This window comes from Catharus ustulatus, chromosome 15 (genome assembly GCF_009819885.2).
Source record: "Catharus ustulatus isolate bCatUst1 chromosome 15, bCatUst1.pri.v2, whole genome shotgun sequence".
Lineage (NCBI taxonomy): Eukaryota > Metazoa > Chordata > Aves > Passeriformes > Turdidae > Catharus > Catharus ustulatus.
In genome coordinates, this window is record NC_046235.1 from 19,139,553 (window position 1) to 19,159,039 (window position 19,487).

Sequence of the window (19,487 nt, forward strand, 5' to 3'; positions counted from 1 at the left end):
TGACCTGACATTGGGCAACTCTGCTCCTACACACCATCCACGGTCTGTGCAATACTTACCCAGAGACAAGGCACTGTGTGCTCTCACACCAGGACTGATCCCGTTTGTAAGGCTGTAGAGCAGATCTCAGCTGCCTCAGCCACACTCAGCTTTAGCTCAGAGCTCCCACCAAACAGCATCACCGACCTCCAGTGACCCTGAGAGTCACTGCCAGCCCAGCCAAGCCTTTGTGAGCCTGGTGGTGTCCTGGGAGGCTGGGGGTTTGGGAAAGGCTGGGGGTTTGGGAAAGGCTGGGGATTTGGGAAGGGCTGGGGGTTTGGGAAAGGCTGGGGGGTTTGGGACAACCTGAGGGGGTTGGGAAAGGCTGGGGGTTTGGGACAGCTCGAGGAGTTTGGGACAGCCTGAGGGGTTTGGGAAAGGCTGGGGTTTTGAGACAGCCTGAGGGTTTTGGGACAGCCTCTGCCACCAAGTGGGGTCGGTACCACGAGCACTCACCCCCACCCAGCTCGGGGGGTGAAGCAGCACCCAAACATCTGGCACCAGCTCAGAGCAGGCAGAGGAGCAGCAGCTGCACTGACAAATGACCACGCTCATCCTCCTGCCACAGGGGCAGGCACAGCCAGGCAGGGAGGGCAGGGCTGGGACTCAGCCCATGGTGTCACTGCTGCTGTCAGGGCTCCATCCCAGGGCTGGGGACACAGCCCATGGTGTCACTGCTGCTGTCAGGGCTCCATCCCAGGGCTGGGGACACAGCCCATGGTGTCACTGCTGCTGTCAGGGCTCCATCCCAGGGCTGGGGACACAGCCCATGGTGTCACTGCTGCTGTCAGGGCTCCATCCCAGGGCTGGGGACACAGCCCATGGTGTCACTGCTGCTGTCAGGGCTCCATCCCAGGGCTGGGGACACAGCCCATGGTGTCACTGCTGCTGTCAGGGCTCCATCCCAGAGCTGGGACACAGCCCATGGTGTCACTGCTGCTGTCAGGGCTCCATCCCAGATCTGGGGACACAGCCCATGGTGTCACTGCTGCTGTCAGGGCTCCATCCCAGGGCTGGGGACACAGCCCATGGTGTCACTGCTGCTGTCAGGGCTCCATCCCAGGGCTGGGACACAGCCCATGGTGTCACTGCTGCTGTCAGGGCTCCATCCCAGGGCTGGGACACAGCCCATGGTGTCACTGCTGCTGTCAGGGCTCCCTCCCAGGGCTGGGGACACAGCCCATGGTGTCACTGCTGCTGTCAGGGCTCCATCCCAGGGCTGGGGACACAGCCCATGGTGTCACTGCTGCTGTCAGGGCTCCATCCCAGGGCTGGGGACACAGCCCATGGTGTCACTGCTGCTGTCAGGGCTCCATCCCAGGGCTGGGGACACAGCCCATGGTGTCACTGCTGCTGTCAGGGCTCCATCCCAGGGCTGGGGACACAGCCCATGGTGTCACTGCTGCTGTCAGGGCTCCATCCCAGGGCTGGGGACACAGCCCATGGTGTCACTGCTGCTGTCAGGGCTCCATCCCAGGGCTGGGGACACAGCCCATGGTGTCACTGCTGCTGTCAGGGCTCCATCCCAGGGCTGGGGACACAGCCCGGGCACCGGGAGCAGCAGCTTTGCCCAAAGCAGCGAGAGCACCTGCGGGACTCAGCACGGATCAGTCCCTGCCACATGCCCAGGTGTGTGCTGCAGGTAAAGGTGTGGATTTTAACAGCTCTGCTGGGAAGCTGCTTCCCATCCTGATAGAAATCTAGGCATTACTTAATTCAGAACTGAAAACAAACTGCACTGTGGGCTGTGAGCACGTTTGGGCTTCGTTCAGAAGGGGGAAAAGTGAAAATACTAATTAACCCCAGTTGTTGGAAGAACACCCTGCAGAAACATGATTCAAAATGGGTCACAAATCATAAAATAATAAAAATAAAAAAGTCACAATGCTCTGGGGACATCAAGCGATTACAGAGAGTTGTTATTTGGCTGATTTTCGCACTTCATTAGCATGTGCATAATTTAACAAGTGAACGTGCTGAGGGCTGGCAACACATAAGAGCCACTTTCTTGAAACAGGAACTGTAAATTGGGACACCACAGTTAGGGGCTTGTTTTGAATCATGGTGGAAAAGCAACAGACATCAATCCCAGGCCTTCAGCAGAAGAAAGGGATGTTCAGGGACCACAGACCAGGCAAGAGGTGCCATGGGAAGGCAGCTGCCCCTCTGGACATGGCACAGAGAGCCCAGGTTCACATGGCTGGGAGCCACCTCAGAGCCATTTAACACAGAATTAGGTAAACCTGGATAAAAGAACTCAGCGAATCTGTGACTTTCTATTGCTCTCACTTGTCTGTCACTCACCACAGAGCAGAGGGCAGACAGAATTTGGGAGTTACCATCGGAGCAGGCAACCCTCCAGCACTCATTCCCCTTCAGCAGGGGGAAACGAGGGCAGGAAACAAAGGTGATTCATCAGCACCGAGATGGGCACATCACATGGAAGGGGCAATGCCAAGAGGAGCCAGACCAGGGCCCCAGGGCTGGCACCCACAGGCATCCCACTCCAGGGGCTGTGACACTGGGGATGAAGGCTCCAGAGCCATCAGCCAAGGACAAGGACAAGGACAAGGACAAGGACAGGACAAGGACAAGGACAAGGACAAGGACAAGGACAAGGACAAGGACAAGGACAGAGCAGCCCAGGGCACGAGCTGTCCATTGAGGACTCCCACAGCACCCCACAATTCTGGCAGACACAGCAAACACAGGTGTCCAGCACAAGGAGATCTGTGAGCTGAAGGCAAGGGGATGGTTCAGATGGGGGAGAGACAAGATCTTGGCAAGAAAAAAAGTTCTCTTGCTCCTTTTGCCCCACAGTCTGTGGCAGCCACATCTCTAACACTGTTCCAGATTGTAATTTCCCCATATTTTAACAGAGATTCTGTTTATGAAGCTGCCAGAGGATTTAGTGAATATGAATAATGCCATGAGGTCTGGGAGATGTTTCTTTATATGATTAACTGACCACAGGCCATTTGTTTTACAACAAAGAGGCTCAATGATCCATGCACACTGATTTATTCAGCTCCCATCCAGTGCAGTGGCTGACACCTTCCTCTCACAGCGATGGGAGGAATGCAGACTGAGAGCCTGTGCCAGGGCTGGGTGTGACAGGGCATCAGCTGGGGCAGAGCTGCTGGGCTGGACCCCAGACCGTGCAGGGAGCCCAAGTGGCACTCCAGGCTTCCCAGGAAAGAGCCAGGGCTCTGCTTTTGGGTTCTCCCTTGCACTCGGCTCGCTGGGGCACTGCTGCACGTTTCACTCACGTTTCTGATTTCAGATACAACATTTACTGCAAAGGTAATGGGTACCACAAAATAAGCTGGGGGAATCGATAACAGCCCTGTCATATTGGACCCTGTTTGCTGATGAAATGCTGCTGCACTGAAACAGTGTGAGAACTGGCAAGTGGATCTCACTCTGAATCAAAGTGGGACTGACAAATGTGCTGTAATTGTCCAAATTAAACAGCTGATGGCAAGAACCTGGCATCCTCCGAGTACCACAAACTTTCTCTCCATAAGCACTTGGTTTTGATCAGTCTGTGCTCCAGGAAGGGATGCTGAAAGGTTACCTTCCTTCTGAATTTGGCTCTTAATAATTGAACCAGAAATGATACAGCTACAGAAGAAGTCCCAGTTTCTCCATCCAATGAAACACAGCAATGGCTGGGTGGCACTTAATGTTGTTTTGTTTTGCTGTACATAAATAATGAGGAGTGAGGATGCAGTACTTTGAAGTTGAACTTAGGAGTATGAGCAAAGCTACAGCGAGAGTAATAAATTATGCAAAACTATTTGTGCTTGGAATGTTAATGTTTCAAGATGATGCAAACAGGCACTTTTTAAACCTCTTCTAAAAACCCAAAGAAGCCTTGGGATCAAACCATATGGTTTAAGTCAGCGACCTATAGCAATCTTAATGCTTCTGCCAGCCAGCAAGGATTTGGGCAATTAGTTTATTAATCTGTTTATGTAAACAAAGAGAAAAAAAGTTGGGGAAAGTCTCATCCATTTCTCTCTGCCAAACTTACTGAGTATCATCAAACAGAGAAAATGCAAATCTAAAAAACTCTAAAACCCAACAAAGCCCCAGGCAGCCCCAGCACCCTGACAAGCAGAAGTGGCGATGCCCTCAGGGCAGAGCAGAGTGGTGTCTTACCAGAGTCATAAAGAATTCCAAAATGGTCCCTTCCAGCCTCAAGAGCCTGGGACCCTCCAGCAGAAAACTACCAAATCACTTATAGTTTATTATTATATACCCCTGACTCAGGACAAGGAATATCTAATTATCCTAATTGCTTCTGCTCTGGGAATGGGCCCTTTACACTTGGATAAAGGTGCCTATAAACAGCAGCATTTCTGTCTGCTCAGGCTGCAGGTCAGGTTTTATATGCTCTGAGAAGATTAACTTTATTCTTAGTGGAGAATTTAATTACAGGAAGCGATTAGCCAAGTGCTGCCAGTCAATAGAGATGCAGCAGGAGCTGTGTGGGAGTGGGCACCTCTGCTCCTGTGCAGGAAGTCCAGGAACAGTGACATTATTGCAAAGCCATTTGGGTTTTAAGTGACACCAGCCAGACCTGGATCTCCACAGGCCAATTACAACATGCTGACTTAAGCAACATTCAGCAGGGCTGGGAAGGGGGAAACCAATAAACAGACAGCAGGAGACTGAAAGTCCATTTGAAAACGCAGGAATACATCAGTTTATAGGCTTGTTTTCTAATTGCAACACTGTAAAAATCAATGGTTTTGAAAAGTAAAAGAAGCACAGTAAACTGCTTGCAAACTCTGCTAGTCAGAAAGCAGCACTTGCTGATAAATGTCCTGTTTTCTCTGTCTTTTGGAGGACAGGACAAAAGAATGCCTTGAATATTTGCCGCCTCCTGAAACCCTTTCCACTGCATGTTAATAACTGCAGCTATTCACTAAGCAAGAAAAACTGTAATTAAATATACCTGAAATAGCCTTGCAGGCTCCAGATAGCACTGCCAAGGACTGACAAAGGCTGAGTGCAACAAGCCAGCCAAGCTGCCTGTTACCCCTGACACGGGAGGCAGCAGGGGTGGAAACACACTGGGGTGCACACTGAGCACCCAACGGGGAGAACTCCCTCACAGAATAGTGTGGTGTGTTTTTCTGCTGCTAATTCCCACCCACACCTCTTCCCAGGCCTGATGGGCACTGAGAAGGTACAGGCTGGACCCACTGCTCGTGAGACCCCTGCTGCCCTGAGCCTCACACACGGGATTTACAGGGGGCTGGTTTCATTTGAAAGTCTGAGACTGCACATGCAGAGGAAAAAAGCCTTTTTCTGGCAAACCCTAGTCCTCTTGATTTCATCACCTCATCAATAACTTTGCACATTGTCAGAAACAGATGGCACGGAAAGAAAGGGGTTTGGTGAGGCAGCAGCTATCAGGAGATCAAGAACAAAGTGCCTCCCAAGTCTGGAATTCAGCTGTACCCAGTACCTCAAACCAGGGCACGGCTCCTCCCTGGAGCCAGGAAAATCCTTCCCAGCCAGGGAAGTGAAAACCACACATTCCTGAGCCTGGCTGAGCATCCCTGGGGGACAACACACAGCACAGCAGAGCTGGGCTGTGCTGCCCTGTTTGGAGAGCAGGGCTGGCACTGGCCTTGCCCACTGCTGTCAAACCACAGCCTGTAAACACACTGAAGATGCCGAGCAAGATGCTTTTCCCATCCCCAGCAAACGCTGAGACAGGGCAGGACCTGTCCTGACACGGACAGACACCTGCACATGGGAACATGAGCGTTCCTGAGGAGATGCATCCCTCCAGAATGCACAAGGAGCAGTAAAATTAATCTAAAATCAGCCTCGCAGGTTCCTTTCTCAAGAGAAAGCAGATCCCTCTTAATTAAAGAAACAAAGCCTTTAAGAATAGTTCTCCAAAGCCGCTCTGGTTGCCCAGGCTGCGTGGGTCCCTGGCAAAGGGAAACACACCAGACACAAGCACAATTTGGAGCAATTTCTGGCAGTTCTGTGCAGAATGTTTCCTCCTGCCTCTAAAGGAGGGCTCTGGCTCACCCTGCCCCACTCTCCTGCTGCTCCCACATCAGCAGGGCCACGGCTGGACCCCCCCACTGGCCCCATGAGAAGCTGGGAAGGGGCGAGGGAAGGAAAGAGGGAAGAGTCATGACTGCAATGGCAGCAAGCAGAGGTAGTGACAAGTGTCTATGCGTGTGTCTGTCTGTGTGTCTGTGTGTCTGTCTGTGTGTCTGTCTGTCTGTGTGTCTGTCTGTGTGTGTGTCTGTGTGTCTGTCTGTGTGTCTGTCTGTCCGTGTGTCTGTGTGTCTGTCTGTGTGTCTGTCTGTCCGTGTGTCTGTCTGTCCGTGTGTCTGTCTGTCTGTCTGTCCGTGTGTCTGTCTGCAGCCAAGCACATGGACGTGCACAGCAGCAGGTGAGACACAACCAACTGCCCACAGCCACACGGGCTTTTTGATTCACAACTGCTCTTCCCTCAGAAAGGGAGTCCCAAAATGCTTGTGAACATTCCTCTGCCCTTCTGCCTCCTTGCACAGGTAAATTCCCCATGGGAAAGGGGGAGATGGCTTCTGCCTGCCCGAGAGAGAGCCTTGGTGCAGAGAGGACGCCGAGCACTGTGGCTGGATTTGGCTGTTCAAGGAGATGGCAGCATAGGTGGTGAGTCAAAGGCCCCAAAACACAACATCCTTCTGCAACACAGACATGCAGAACCACAGTTCTCCCATCCCAGTCCTGCAAACCACGAGGACATTGGGAGCACACAGGCAGAGATGTCAGGGACAGAATCTCACAGCTGTGTTTAACAAAGATGTTAAATACACACCTGTATTTAACAGACAAGGGTGTTAAATACACACCTGTATTTAACAGACAAAGACCAGCCAGGGCAAGGGAACTGTGTGGCTTGGGATCTACACACCACAGCACTCCCAGGCATGGACACTGACAGCAGCATTTGGCCCCGAGAGCCTAACTTAGAGCAAGGCTAATTGTATTAGGGACCACACAGTGTATTGCTTTATTTGTAATGAGTTTTAGGCTTCAGAAGCTGAGAATCCCATCTGCAAGAACAGACTGTTGCAGGATTCATCTATTAATAGCCACTGGTACACACTTCCAGCTGAGGGACACGAGGAGGGAGGAGACAACCAGATGGAGATAATGCATTAGGGTGACACAAAGCCAAAAAAAGGATGATCCACTTCCCCACATCCTCACACACATCTCAGGCTTGCAGCAGGGGGCAAATGAAGTATCACATGTGATTAACTCATAAACATCCTAATTGAAAAGTTTTTACATTTGATCAAATGTCCAAATATGACAAGACTTCAGTGTCCACCCCAGAGCCTCGTGCAAACGAGGTAACACTGCAGACTTCAGCTCCAGCTTCAAAGCACGACCCATGCCAAGCCTGGCACTGGACTAATGGGCAGGAGTCAACAAATACATCTGTAAGATCCTGTCTGTGAAGTGCTTTGAGGCCTGCTAGTGAAGGTGTGCTGGATGAGAAGCAGGAGCTGCTCTTCTCCCTTCAATGCTACACCCAGATCGAGTTCTCAGGCACCTGACCCAGGCTGACCTCCACACCAGCCTGACCTCCACACCAGGCTGACCACACCAGCCTGACCTCCACACCAGCCTGACCTCCACAGCAGCCTGACCTCCACACCAGCCTGACCACACCAGCCTGACCACACCAGCCTGACCTCCACACCAGCCTGTCAGCACTGATGGGCACTGTGAGGATGAGGAGCTTTGGCTGTGTCAAGATTCATGGGAGACACCAAAACAGCCCCAGCTACAAAGGTTATCTCTGCACAACATCATCACAATCTTGAGTGAACCTGACCATTTAGTGCCACAGGTACTGACCTCTGGGTTTGTTTTTATGTCCGATGTTTTTCTGCCTGATGACTTCCACTGCTGAAAAAAGCTGAATACCCTGTCATAGCTGGAGCTACTCCATCAGTAACTCCTTGCTGCTGTACTTTGCAGGACTCCCAATGAAAAAGTCACATCCAGTTGCCACATGACAGTATGAAACAGGATCCACAGCCTGATCTCTGCTGCAGGAGAGCTTGTACTGAGCTCTGCAGGGGCAGAGGGGCTTCCCTCAATGCCTCCAGGATGCAGCAGCACGACAGCCCATCAGCACTTTGGGGTTTTCTCCACCACCACAGCTGTGAGCAGCAGTGCAGAGGCTCCCACAGAGGCTGTGCTTCCTCCTCTGCCCCCGGGCTGCTTCCCACCCAGCAAGGAGCACAGCAGGAGCACTCAGAGCATTGCTGAGCAGAGCTCCTGGGGCTCACAGGCACCCGGGGGCAGTCAGGCTCCTGTTGCTGCAGGATCCAGCTGTGAGCTGCAGACAGAACTCACCGTGCTGGGTCTGGTGGCTGCACCAACCCCAGAACAGAGCCCTCACCTAAGGCCAGGAGGACAGCACCAGCACCAAAACTCAACAGTTTGTCACTGCTGAGAGACATCCCTGTTTGCTCTGGTGCCTTCAAACAGAGCAGTTCTGTGGAAGGAAACTTCTGCAGAGACGCTTGTGAAGATCCTGGTGGGACTCTGGCTTCTGCCAGGAAATCAGGAAAACAAGCAGAGTACCCCTGGATCCCTGCACGACTCGTGTCCTCCAGCTGAGAGCGTTACCTGAACAGATCTTCCCAAGCAGAGGCAATCACAGGCAGACATCTGGCACACCATTCCTGCTGGCCATCAATTTCCAGTGGGGAACCAGTTACAAAGCAACAGTGCTCATGCTGTTATTATAATTAAGAATCTGACAGTCTGCTGAAATGAAGGCCAGGTTTATTTAGGGATTGTGATGGAGGGCTCTCCAAAAGTGCCTCTCTAATTCTCTCTGTTCAATTCCCCAGATCCCACAGAGATGCATGTTTCCACAGACAACTTTCCAGCTGAGGTTGGAGCAAGCTCCACCACTGCTGACATCTGTCCTCCAGCAGCAGACCCCATCTCCTGCTCCAAAACACAAGTGCAAGGGTCCCCCTAATCATTAGAGAGGTTTCCAGTGGAACCAGGAGCAGCAGGCATGTGTCCCATCCACAGGCAGGTATAGGTGGGTGAGCTTCCACTGGTGCTCTCCCTGCCTCGAGGGGCAATGCCATGCACCCCACCTTCAGGACAGCACCTCAGGAATCCACAGAGCAGGACCCCATGGAAGCAAAGCTTGTTTCCTTGTGGGCAATTTCACGCTGGCTGAACAGCCTCACACCTGCACATCTGGACACAGCAGGTGTCCAGGCACATTCCATAGCGCTCCAGTGCCCCTGGAACCCCACACATGAGATGGGCACAACATCCCTTCACTCTTCCCAGCAGCAGGTTTGTGCAGGAGCTGCACCACAAACGAGAGAACAAACACCCAGTGATGTGCACTGTGTGCCTGTTCCAGTTTAACGGGTCAGAGCCAGGAGTTGAGCAAGCTACAGCCCCCCAGCACTGCTCAGCATCTGGCACCACCAGCCTGAGCTCTGGGGTGAGACAGACCCGAGGGCTGTGCCCCTGTGCTCCCTGTGCTCCCTGACCCCGCTGCAGCCAGCCAGGGACACCCAGAACAGCCTGGAGCTGGCTGGCCATCACCAGGCACTGCTGTGGCACAGCATTGCTCCTTCCCCAGCAGCAGCCAGGGTGCCAGGGCAGGGTGAGGGCAGGGCAGGACCCCAAGGGCTGGGGAGCCACAGCAGCTCAGATCACACATCAAGTCCCAAGTGAAACACATCCCTCTTGCTATGAGCTTACTATCAGCTGATGAGGACCCAGACAGCAAGAATGAAAACACCAAAGGGAAACTTTAACAACCCACCGATCTTGCAAAGTCTACAAAACCTTGAAAGGGAGCACATTTAGGGAGCCCTGCTTGTGTGGCTGGGTAGGGCTGGGGTTCACTGAAGCCACAGCTGAACCAGAAGCCGTTCTGTGGTCCAGGGCTTCCCCCACTGCTGTAACTCAGCGAGCTCATTATCAGCATTTGGAGAGGCTCAGCTTTGATACCCCTTGCACTAAAATGAGTTGCAGATCAAACCAGGCAGTCAACAGAATTTTTAAATTAAACTACAAAATTATTTAAAATCCCCTTTGAGGACGTTATCACAGGGTTAACACCCACTCTGGCTTCAGATAATACAGCAGCAATAAATGGTAATGTGCTCTATGAAACATGATTTATTTTTGCTGAGCAGGCTTGGCATTATAAATCTCAGCACTCTTAACATTTAAAGTTGTTATTCCAATGACAAAATAGACATGAGGGAGATAACAGTCTTTATCTCCATTAATGTTTTATTGTTGTTCAGAGAATATGGATATGGACTGATCCAAGCATAGGAAAATCACAGCAATTTGTTTGCATATTGGGGAAGCTGAGATAATGGTTGTGTTTTATGAGTGCACCAGGGAATCAGCTGAAATGCAGGACAGAGCAGATCAAAATGAGGGATTAATTGGCTACTTTGGTTTCTGGTTTCTATTCTGGTTACATTTCCATTCCAGGACCTGCCTTAGCATGACATCAGAGGAGATGGTCCACGTGCATGGCCGAACAGCTGACCCCTGGCAGCCGAGCAAGTGAGCAAACAGGCTTGGAAGGAAACAAAAAGGCTGCACAACACTTCTGTGCAATGCAGACAAGCAGCACTGCATGGAGGCAGGATCCTGCTGGAGATCCAGCTGCCTGGAAGCGACTCTGCTCTGCTGAGCCCCTGCAGCTTCCTGCGGTGTCACAACACAGAGCTCCTGACCTGACTGGCATGTCACCTCCTTCCCAAGGGACACACTGCCTCCAGAGTGCCACAACACCCTCTGGGAGCTGAACCTGAAACAGTGGGACCGAGCTGCAGTGAGGGCTGTGCTGCTGGAGGCTTAAACAAGTAAAGGCTGAAATCCAAAACAGCAGACACCCCAGACAAACCACACAGCAGCCCAGGATCCCTGGGACAGAGAGGGAGACCCTTTCCCCTCAAGAAATCAGGCACATAATGCATCAGGAAAAAACAACCAGCAGTGCTGCCCTCAGTGAAGACTTTGACTCCAGCAGCTCGGTCACACCTTCACTGGGAGGGTGGCGGGAGCTGGGCTGGGGACAGCACTCCTGACAGCGTTCAAACAACACACCAGTGCCCACACATCTGGCCTCAAGCGCCAAGGCAGGTGGCCACGGTGGCGTCTCAGCCTTTCCCAGAGCGCTGGGGTCAGGCCCAGGCCAGTCTGGGCTCTCTGTGCCCCAAATGCCCCTCTCCAGGGCAGGGCAATTGCCAGCTCCCCAGCGCATGGGGACTTTGGGAGGGCTGCAAAGAGCTCAGGTGCCACTGTCCAGGGCTGCCAGAGCCCAGCAGTCACAGCAGCTCCACACAGGGTGCTGAGATGAGAATCTGGGTGTTTTGGTCAGCTCCAGGCAGAGCAGGCGTGCAGCAGCTGCACCAGCACTGGCTGCCCAGAGCCCTGGCAGGCGCCTCGGTCAGTGCCTGGGCAGTGCCCAGAGCCGGACTGGTCACCGGGCACTGCCCAGAGCCGGGCTGGTCACCGGGCACTGCCCAGAGCTGGGCTGGTCATCAGGCACTGCCCATAGCTGGGCTGGTCACCGGGCACTGCCCAGAGCCGGGCTGGTCACCGGGCACTGCCCATAGCTGGGCTGGTCACCAGGCACTGCCCAGAGCCGGGTTGGTCACCGGGCAGTGTCCAGAGCCGGGCTGGTCACCGTGCAGTGCCCAGAGCCAGGCTGGTCACTGGGCAGTGTCCAGAGCCGGGCTGGTCACCAGGCACTGCCCAGAGCCGGGCTGGTCACCGGGCACTGCCCAGAGCCGGGCTGGTCACCGGGCACTGCCCAGAGCCAGGTTGCTCACTGGGCACTGCCCAGAGCCGGGCTGGTCTCAGGGCACTGCCCAGAGCCGGGCTGGTCTCAGGGCACTGCCCAGAGCTGGGCTGGTCACCAGGGGTGGCCAGAGCCAGGTTGGTCACCGGGCACTGCCCAGAGCCAGGTTGCTCACTGGGCACTGCCCAGAGCTGGGCTGGTCACCGGGCAGTGCCCAGAGCCGGGCTGCTCACCGGGCACTGTCCAGAGCCAGGTTGGTCACCGGGCACTGCCCAGAGCTGGGGTGCTCACCGGGCACTGCCCGGAGCCGGGGTGCTCACTGGGCAGTGTCCAGAGCCGGGCTGCTCTCAGGCCACTGCCCAGAGCCAGGTTGCTCACCGGGCACTGCCCTGCGCTCCCTGCGGTGCCGAGCCCTGCCAGCCCTGCCTGCAGCTGCGGCTTTGTGCCTGCTCAGCACATCGCTGCACAGCCGCCGTGGGGAGGAGCAGGGAGGCAGCAGCCGCTATTTTTAAGCTGCCTGATCAGCATCCTGCCAGGTCACCAGGGCCCCACTCCGTGTGCCGGCTCAGCGCCCTCACCTCCACACATCCATACAGCGGTACGGGGGGGCACCAGCTCACACACCTGCACCATTTCCAAGTGATCCAGCAGCTGGCATGGACATTCTCGAAGGATATTTTCCACAAGCATTTATTCCCCCAGCCAATCGCTAACAAGCAAGTCTGGACTCAATAATCTTGGAGGTCTTTTTCACCCTTAATCATTCCATGATTCTGTGATTCCACTCCTGCTTGCAGGGATACACCTCTGCTCCAGCCTGCCGAGTTAGGGAAGCTGATGATCACCTAGCCTGCCGTGGCATTCAGCCCTTCCACCACCTATTGACCTTCCAGGCACCAGATCTGTCCAGCTCTTTTGGTAGGAGGCATCAGGGGTTTGGCACAGCCGTGCAGACTCCTGTTCTCACAAGCAGCCACAGGAACAACCTGCGGGCTCAGATCGGGAGCACATCCAGCCCAGCATCCTGTCTCCAACAGACACAAAAACAGAGCAACCATGCTGTGTTTCCACCGATATTCTCCTACCCTCTGCAACATTCAGCTCATGAACCAGAGGTGGTTTCTCTAGGTTTAGCGAATCTTGACCACTTCACCAAGTCCCTCAATTCCATTTCAAAACCTGATGGCAGGGCTGTCCTGGCTGGCACCCCAAGGATCACCCTGTGAGCACCCACAGCATAGCCTGGGCTCCTGGGCTTGGGGGCTTGGCCAGTGCTGGGTTCTGAGCTGCTGCAGCTGGTCCCCAGTACACAGGGACCCCACAGCAGCAGGGACCAGGTAACTCCAGGTTGTAAGGATAGATCACTCCACTGGCTGTTGGAGCCTGCTGGGGGTGACACAGCTTTCCCCAGCACTGGAGATGGAGCAGCTTGGTTCTTGCACAGGCTTGAGGCGACAGAGGCAGGTGAAGCCAGCACCAGTGACCGGGCACCCTCCTCACAGTCCATCCGCAGTGGGTCTCACATCACTACCTGCTCCCAGCCCTCTCAGTAATCTCTAGATTAGAGAGTCCCTAGGCACAGCTATTCTCTCCTTAATCTGTAGATTAAAGTATCCCCAAATCAGCTTTGACGTAGAGCACTGCAAACATTGAGTTGTGCTGTGTTTCTGCAGGGATCCCAGATTAGGAGGTGTCTGTGGGTCCTTCCCACCTGGGGGAGCACAGGCTCGGGAAGAGGAAGGGATGTCTAAACACAGCACATGTGTTTAAACAAAAAGCAGGAATACAGGCGGGATGGGAATGACTGAGAGGCTGACACAGGGTTACAGAGGGAGTAACAGGATTAAACCAGGAAAGGGAAATAAAGGCTTAGTGATAAATTTCTCAACAGCAAAACCTATTCGGTTTGGGAATCCCCCTCAGGAGTTTCTCCCCTTAAGGCCACATCTCCAACAAGCACATCTAGAAGTGGAAGCTGCTCCAACGGTTGTTTGTATTCAAATGTCTCAATTTGTCCTACTTCTGGCTGGGCACTCAGCAGAATTGCCAATGAAGATAGATTTATGCAAATCAAGAGTATTTTCTGGACGTGTTTCATGTGAGATCTGCCGTTCTGCAGCAGTGCTCTGGGATCTGAGCTGGCACTGCCCTGGACCCGCTCGCCCTGCTCCTGTGCCCGGCAGAGCTCGTGGGGATGTGGGCTCACCTCACACCTCCCCTGGCAGCCCGGGCCGAGCCAGCACAAGGGCCCCGATTCTTCTCAGCAATCCTCGAGCTGCACAAGAACCAGGCATTCAAATGTGCACTTGTGATGATGCCGTTCATCACCCCACATTTGCATGAAAATACCAGACCTATTTAAGTGACAACGACACTTCGCTAAAGCAAATTACATAACCGGCTATTTCCCTCAGCTGATACACCAGAGACACCTTCATTTCCAAAGCAAGTCTGCACTTGCTGCACAGCATTTGGAAGGATTTTCTTTTTTAAGCAGATACCGCAGCGTTTTAGGCATATGCTGTTTCCACATGTAGAAAAAAATAAAACTGAATTATCTAATTTTTTCATCTTAGCAGAGTCTACCATTTCAAAGCACAGTCAGCTTCCCTGTAGCAGAACGACTGCATGGAGTCAGGAGATCTATACAGCACGAAGTAAAGAAAAACTCCCAGCTGAAACACAGACCTTAAATCCCCCCCTGTACTTCCCAGCAGGGATCACACCGGCTGATTCGGCCATGCACTGCACAAACGCCTCTGTGTTTCATTTCTACCAAGAGGATTGCTGTGGTTCCCCAATACTATGCACAAGGTTCTTCTGAAAATGCCAGCACACAGCCACAGATTACAGACTGGATCTTAGCACTGAAAATCCCCAGCCTTCCCAGTGCCACCGGCAGAAATCACTGCGGGCTCATCTCAAGCCCTCACCCTTCCCCACCAGAAAACCCGAGTTCTCAGCAGGTCACAGCAAGGTAGTTACAGCCCCATTTTACATTTGCAGCTGCCTTTTGGAATGCAGCAACAGCAAATTCATCCTTCAGAGAGCACAGCACATGGTGGTGTGAGCCTGACAACAGGAGATATGGGAGCTCAGTCCCGTCCCGGCTGCAGCATCCCCTGGAAGCACCGGCTCACACCACCCCTCTCAGCAGAGACGTCCAGTCAGTGGCTCCCACAGGTGCATCCCTCAGCCCCACGGCAGATCTGCCCGCTCCCCAGCCCCACATCGAGTCCTGCTGGACCCCAGGCCCCCAGAGTGAAACACCCAAGGGGAGCAGCAGAGCCAGAGGTGCCCCAGGACAGCCCCTCCCCAAAATCCGGGGGCTGTCATGCTGAGCACTCGCATTACAGCTACACACAAGCAACACCAACAACCATTTCTTTGGCTCACCAGGTATCCAAAGCTTTCCATTACTATCTCAAGCCAAAGATTTCCCACTAGATAAACCCCCCTTTAGCCCTGTGACAAAATTTCCCAAGTCTGGCTTGCTCTAAGTCTCATGAGGATGACACAGTAAGGGAAAGCCTCTTTGGCTACTAATTGAGCTATAAATAAACCTGCTCAGATTCTGGTATGGAGTCTGGTTTTTGAAGCCTCATCGAAGGTGTCAGTGCTATCAGAAAGGGTGGGGGGTTCAGTTTTACATCAGCTGCACTTTCCTCCTGAAGCGAGAAAGCAAAGGGAGGTTGTGACAGAGCTGATGTGAAGTTGACAGCTCTTCAGCTACCAGAGAGGTTAGCAGAGGCAGCAGCAGCTCCATCCCCATCCCTCCTTCACCCTCGCTGGTGGAGCTGCCTTTGTGGTGGCTGCAGCATCATGTGCAGGCTGAGCTCATGTTCTGATGCCTGAACGGAACATGGCCACACCATCTTCTCTGCTCTGGAGCCATCATGGGAAGCCGCTTTCAAATGCACCATGAGCCTCACCAGGGCTGTGACATTATCCGTGTCCAACAGCCTTGGCATCTCCTTGCATCTGCAACGCACCAGCCAGGATTCACACACCTCCCTGAGGCGGCTTGCAGTGAAAATAGCCCCGCGACAACTGTTCCATTGATGAGACCCGCACCAGCGTTTGCCATATTCCCGCACCTCAGAGCGCGGCTCCGCTCCAGCCACCTGCAGCACCGCGAACGCCCCCGGCGGCGGAGGCGGCCGGTCCCGAACCGCGGCCGCGCCCGCATCCCTCCGGCTCCGCTCCAGAGGGGAAGGGCTAGCGGAGGGGTCGGGACCCCGCTTTCTCCCGGAGCCGGAGGAGCGAAGGCGCAAGGGCTCCTGGAGGGTCCGGCGGGGCTGGGGGCTCCTCGGGAGGGCGGGACGCGAGGAGCTGGCGGCGGCTGCGGGCGGCTCTCGGTGCCTCGGCTCGGCCGCCCCCGCTCCGCCGGGGGACCAGCCCGGCCCAGGGGAGCCCACCCGGCGACACCCGGCGCTGCTGAGTCACCGGAGCGGCTTCGCCGCGCCCGCACCGACCCTCGGGGCCGCTGCCGTGGGGCTGAGCGGTCCGGGCGGGGCAGCGGGGCCGGTCCGGGACAGAGCCGCGGGGAAGGCGAGGAGCGATGCGGAGGAAGGCGATGAGCAATGCGGGCGAGGAGCGGGGCGATGCAGGGAGGGCGATGAGCGATGCAGGGAAGGTGCGGGGCGATGCGGGCAAGGCGATGAGCGATGCGGGCGAGGAGCGGGGCGATGCGGGCGAGGAGCGGGGCGATGCGGGGGAAGGCGAGGAGCGATGCAGGAAAGGCGATGAGCGATGCGGGCAAGGCGCGGGGCGATGCGTGGAGCGATGCGGGCGGGGGCCGGGGCCGCTGCGGGGCGGCCTCACCTGCTGCGGGCGGGCCGGGGGCTGTGGGCCGGGCTCACCTTCCGTGGCATAGCTGTGATCCCGCAGGAAACTGCTGCTGATCTTACGGGTCTCAGCGTCCTCCTCCATTGACGGCGGGCAGGCGGGCGCGGGGCGTCAGCAGCCGCAGCCGCGGATCCATCATCCCCCCCCGCGCCCTGCTCCGCGGCGGCGGCCGCCAAATGCGGCGGGGGGGGCGCAGGGGCGGCGGTGCCCGGTGGCTCCTCCCATACGGCACCGACCGGCACCGCGCGGGCGGGCGGAGCGCGGCGCAGCCACGGCCCCGGAGACCGTGCTGCTCGGAGACACACCTGCCGCAGGAGCGATCCTGCCCGGGGATGTTCCCTCCGCGGGGGAGGCTCCTGCCATGGGATGCTCCTGCCCGGGGGATGCTCCTGCCCGGGGATGCTCCTGCCCCGGGATGCGCCCTCCTGCCCGGGGGATGCTCCTGCCCCGGGATGCTCCTGCCCGAGGGACGCTGTCACACCTGGTGATGCTCCTGCCCGGGATTGCTCCTTCCTGCCCGGGGCGTCACTGCCCCTGCTGGACACCCCTGCCTCTGGGGAAGCTGCTGCAGCCTTCAGGCAGGACTGCTGCTCCCTGACCTGCCTCCCCAAACACAAGATCGCGGCCGAGGGCTGACAGCAGACCCCTTTTTGGCACTGCCAAGCACACGAACGCCGGGTGTCCCGGGAAAGGGGATGCAGTCAGGGCCATGCAGGTGGCCGTGCCAGCAGTGCTAAGGAGATGTGTGCCCGCGGGCAGCTGGCCCAGGCTCACCCTGCCCTGACTTTGGAACAGGGTAGGAATGCTCGGTGATTTATGGCCACAAAGGTCGGTGTGAACGGGAGGATCGGCAGCATCCCGAGAAGAGAATGAACACAAGGGCTGTGGGGGAAGGGAGAGCTTTCCTGTTCAGGTCACATCTCTGAAAGGACAGGCTGTGTTCTGGACTCATCATCTGGTGCACACTAAAGGGAAACAACTGCACACTGGAAGCATTTTGTGTCTTGGTGGAGCCCAGGAGGAAGACTTGGCACTGGATGAGCCACTGGCAGACACAGGGAGGAAACTCAGAGGGGGCAAGTTCCCTCAACTCCAGCACCTGAAGTTCGAAGTAAAACCCAAAGGCAGCATCAGGGCCCAAGAAATCCCCAGCCAGGCAGCAATGTGCACAGCGGCCAGCAGTGAGAGGATGGCCACTACTCCCCACCCTCACATCCGACCCACAGTGTCCCCTCTGTTCCCCACTCTCCACTACTCAGCTGCTGAAAGGAAAGGGGACACAGCCTGGGCTCTGACCCGGGCTGCACCCCACTGCACCCCACAGCACCCCACTGCACCTCACAGGACCCCACAGAACCCCACAGCACCTCACAGCACTCCACAGCACCCCACAGCACCCCACAGCACCCCACAGCACCTCACAGCACCTCACAGCACCCCACTGCACCCCACAGCACCCCACAGCACCTCACAGCACCTCACAGCACCCCACAGCACCCCACAGAACCCCACAGCACCCCACAGCACCCCACAGCACTCCACAGCACCTCACAGCACCTCACAGCATCCCACAGCATCCCACAGAACCCCACTGCACCCCACTGCACCCCACTGCACCCCACAGCACCCCATAGCACCCCACAGCACCCCACTGCACCCCACTGCACATCACAGCACCCCACAGCACCCCACTGCACCCCACAGCATCCCACAGCATCCCACAGCACCCCACAGCACCCCATAGCACCCCACAGCACCTCACAGCACCCCACAGCACCCCACAGCACCCCACTGCCATCAGGACCCACCTCAGCACTGCCTTGGCTCCCTCTGCACAAGAACACCCTTGTTTCTGGCTGGGTGAGCAGTGAGCTGGCACACAGGGGCTCAGGGCCCGTGGCCCCCTCACACTGCGTGCCCACCCACCCACCCAGCACCCCCCGAGACCCCTGGGCCATGCAGCAGCTGCAGAGCTCAGTGTGCCACGGCACAGGGGCTGCCTGGCAGTCCAGGGCCACTCAGCAGCGAGTGTAATTGTTACTGGAACGGGAGGATGCAGAGGGAATGGACAAAGATGGTGGAGAACATTGTAAACACAGTGGTGCACTGCAGCTTGATTTCCTCTCCCAACTGTAGCATCATAATTAAAATCTCATTGGGAAGGTGCAAGATTTTACAGCGTATATTATTATTCTGCTGAGATTCACTGCCAGTTTGGGGGCTGCTCATTCGAGGGGAAGTGCAGGAGAGAGTACCCCTGAGCAAGAGGGTTCAAAGACTCCAGAACACCCAGTATGCACATCTTTTGGACATGTTCCACGTTCTGTGCTGCACAATCACAGCAGCACACTCTCCCACACCAGCACACCCCCCACAAGCACCACATGCCTCTGGGAGGGTGTGCAGGTACTCTCTGACAGAGGCAGGAGATGGAAAGCTTGGTCTACGCACTGTGACCTTATGAGGAAAGGTGAATTCCCTGGCCCACAGCTGCCTGCCTCCCCAGGATGTTTTCTGACACGCTGTCACAGAGAGGCTGATACAAGACGTTGTAAAACTGCACCTTGGAGAGCTCTGGCACTTACTCACGTGCATATATAACTTCAGGATTCGTCAGTCAACCACATCACGTCACAGGCCACTCATTAATACCGGGATTGCTAATGTGACAAGCCAGAAGCATTCATCAGACAGGCATAAGTCTCCATGCCCAAGCCTTCACTGAATTACCCTGGAGTGTGAGTTACTTGCT

The 19,487-nt window shown here is 55.6% G+C and overlaps 1 protein-coding gene across 3 annotated transcripts in view; it reads right to left on the reverse strand.

Annotated features, from left to right (window-relative positions):
- The window catches only part of PPP2R2B (protein phosphatase 2 regulatory subunit Bbeta), a 57,769-nt gene that overhangs the window by 22,049 nt on the left and 16,233 nt on the right, over positions 1-19,487 (reverse strand). Inside the window, exon 1 of one of the 3 annotated variants that reach the window (XM_033072952.1) lies at positions 16,750-16,917. The exons of the other annotated variants lie outside the window; for them this stretch is intronic. Coding sequence (XP_032928843.1) covers positions 16,750-16,819 — 70 coding nt within the window. The 5' untranslated portion in view covers positions 16,820-16,917. Of the gene's footprint in view, positions 1-16,749; positions 16,918-19,487 lie in introns of those variants that run through there. 3 annotated transcript variants of the gene reach the window in all.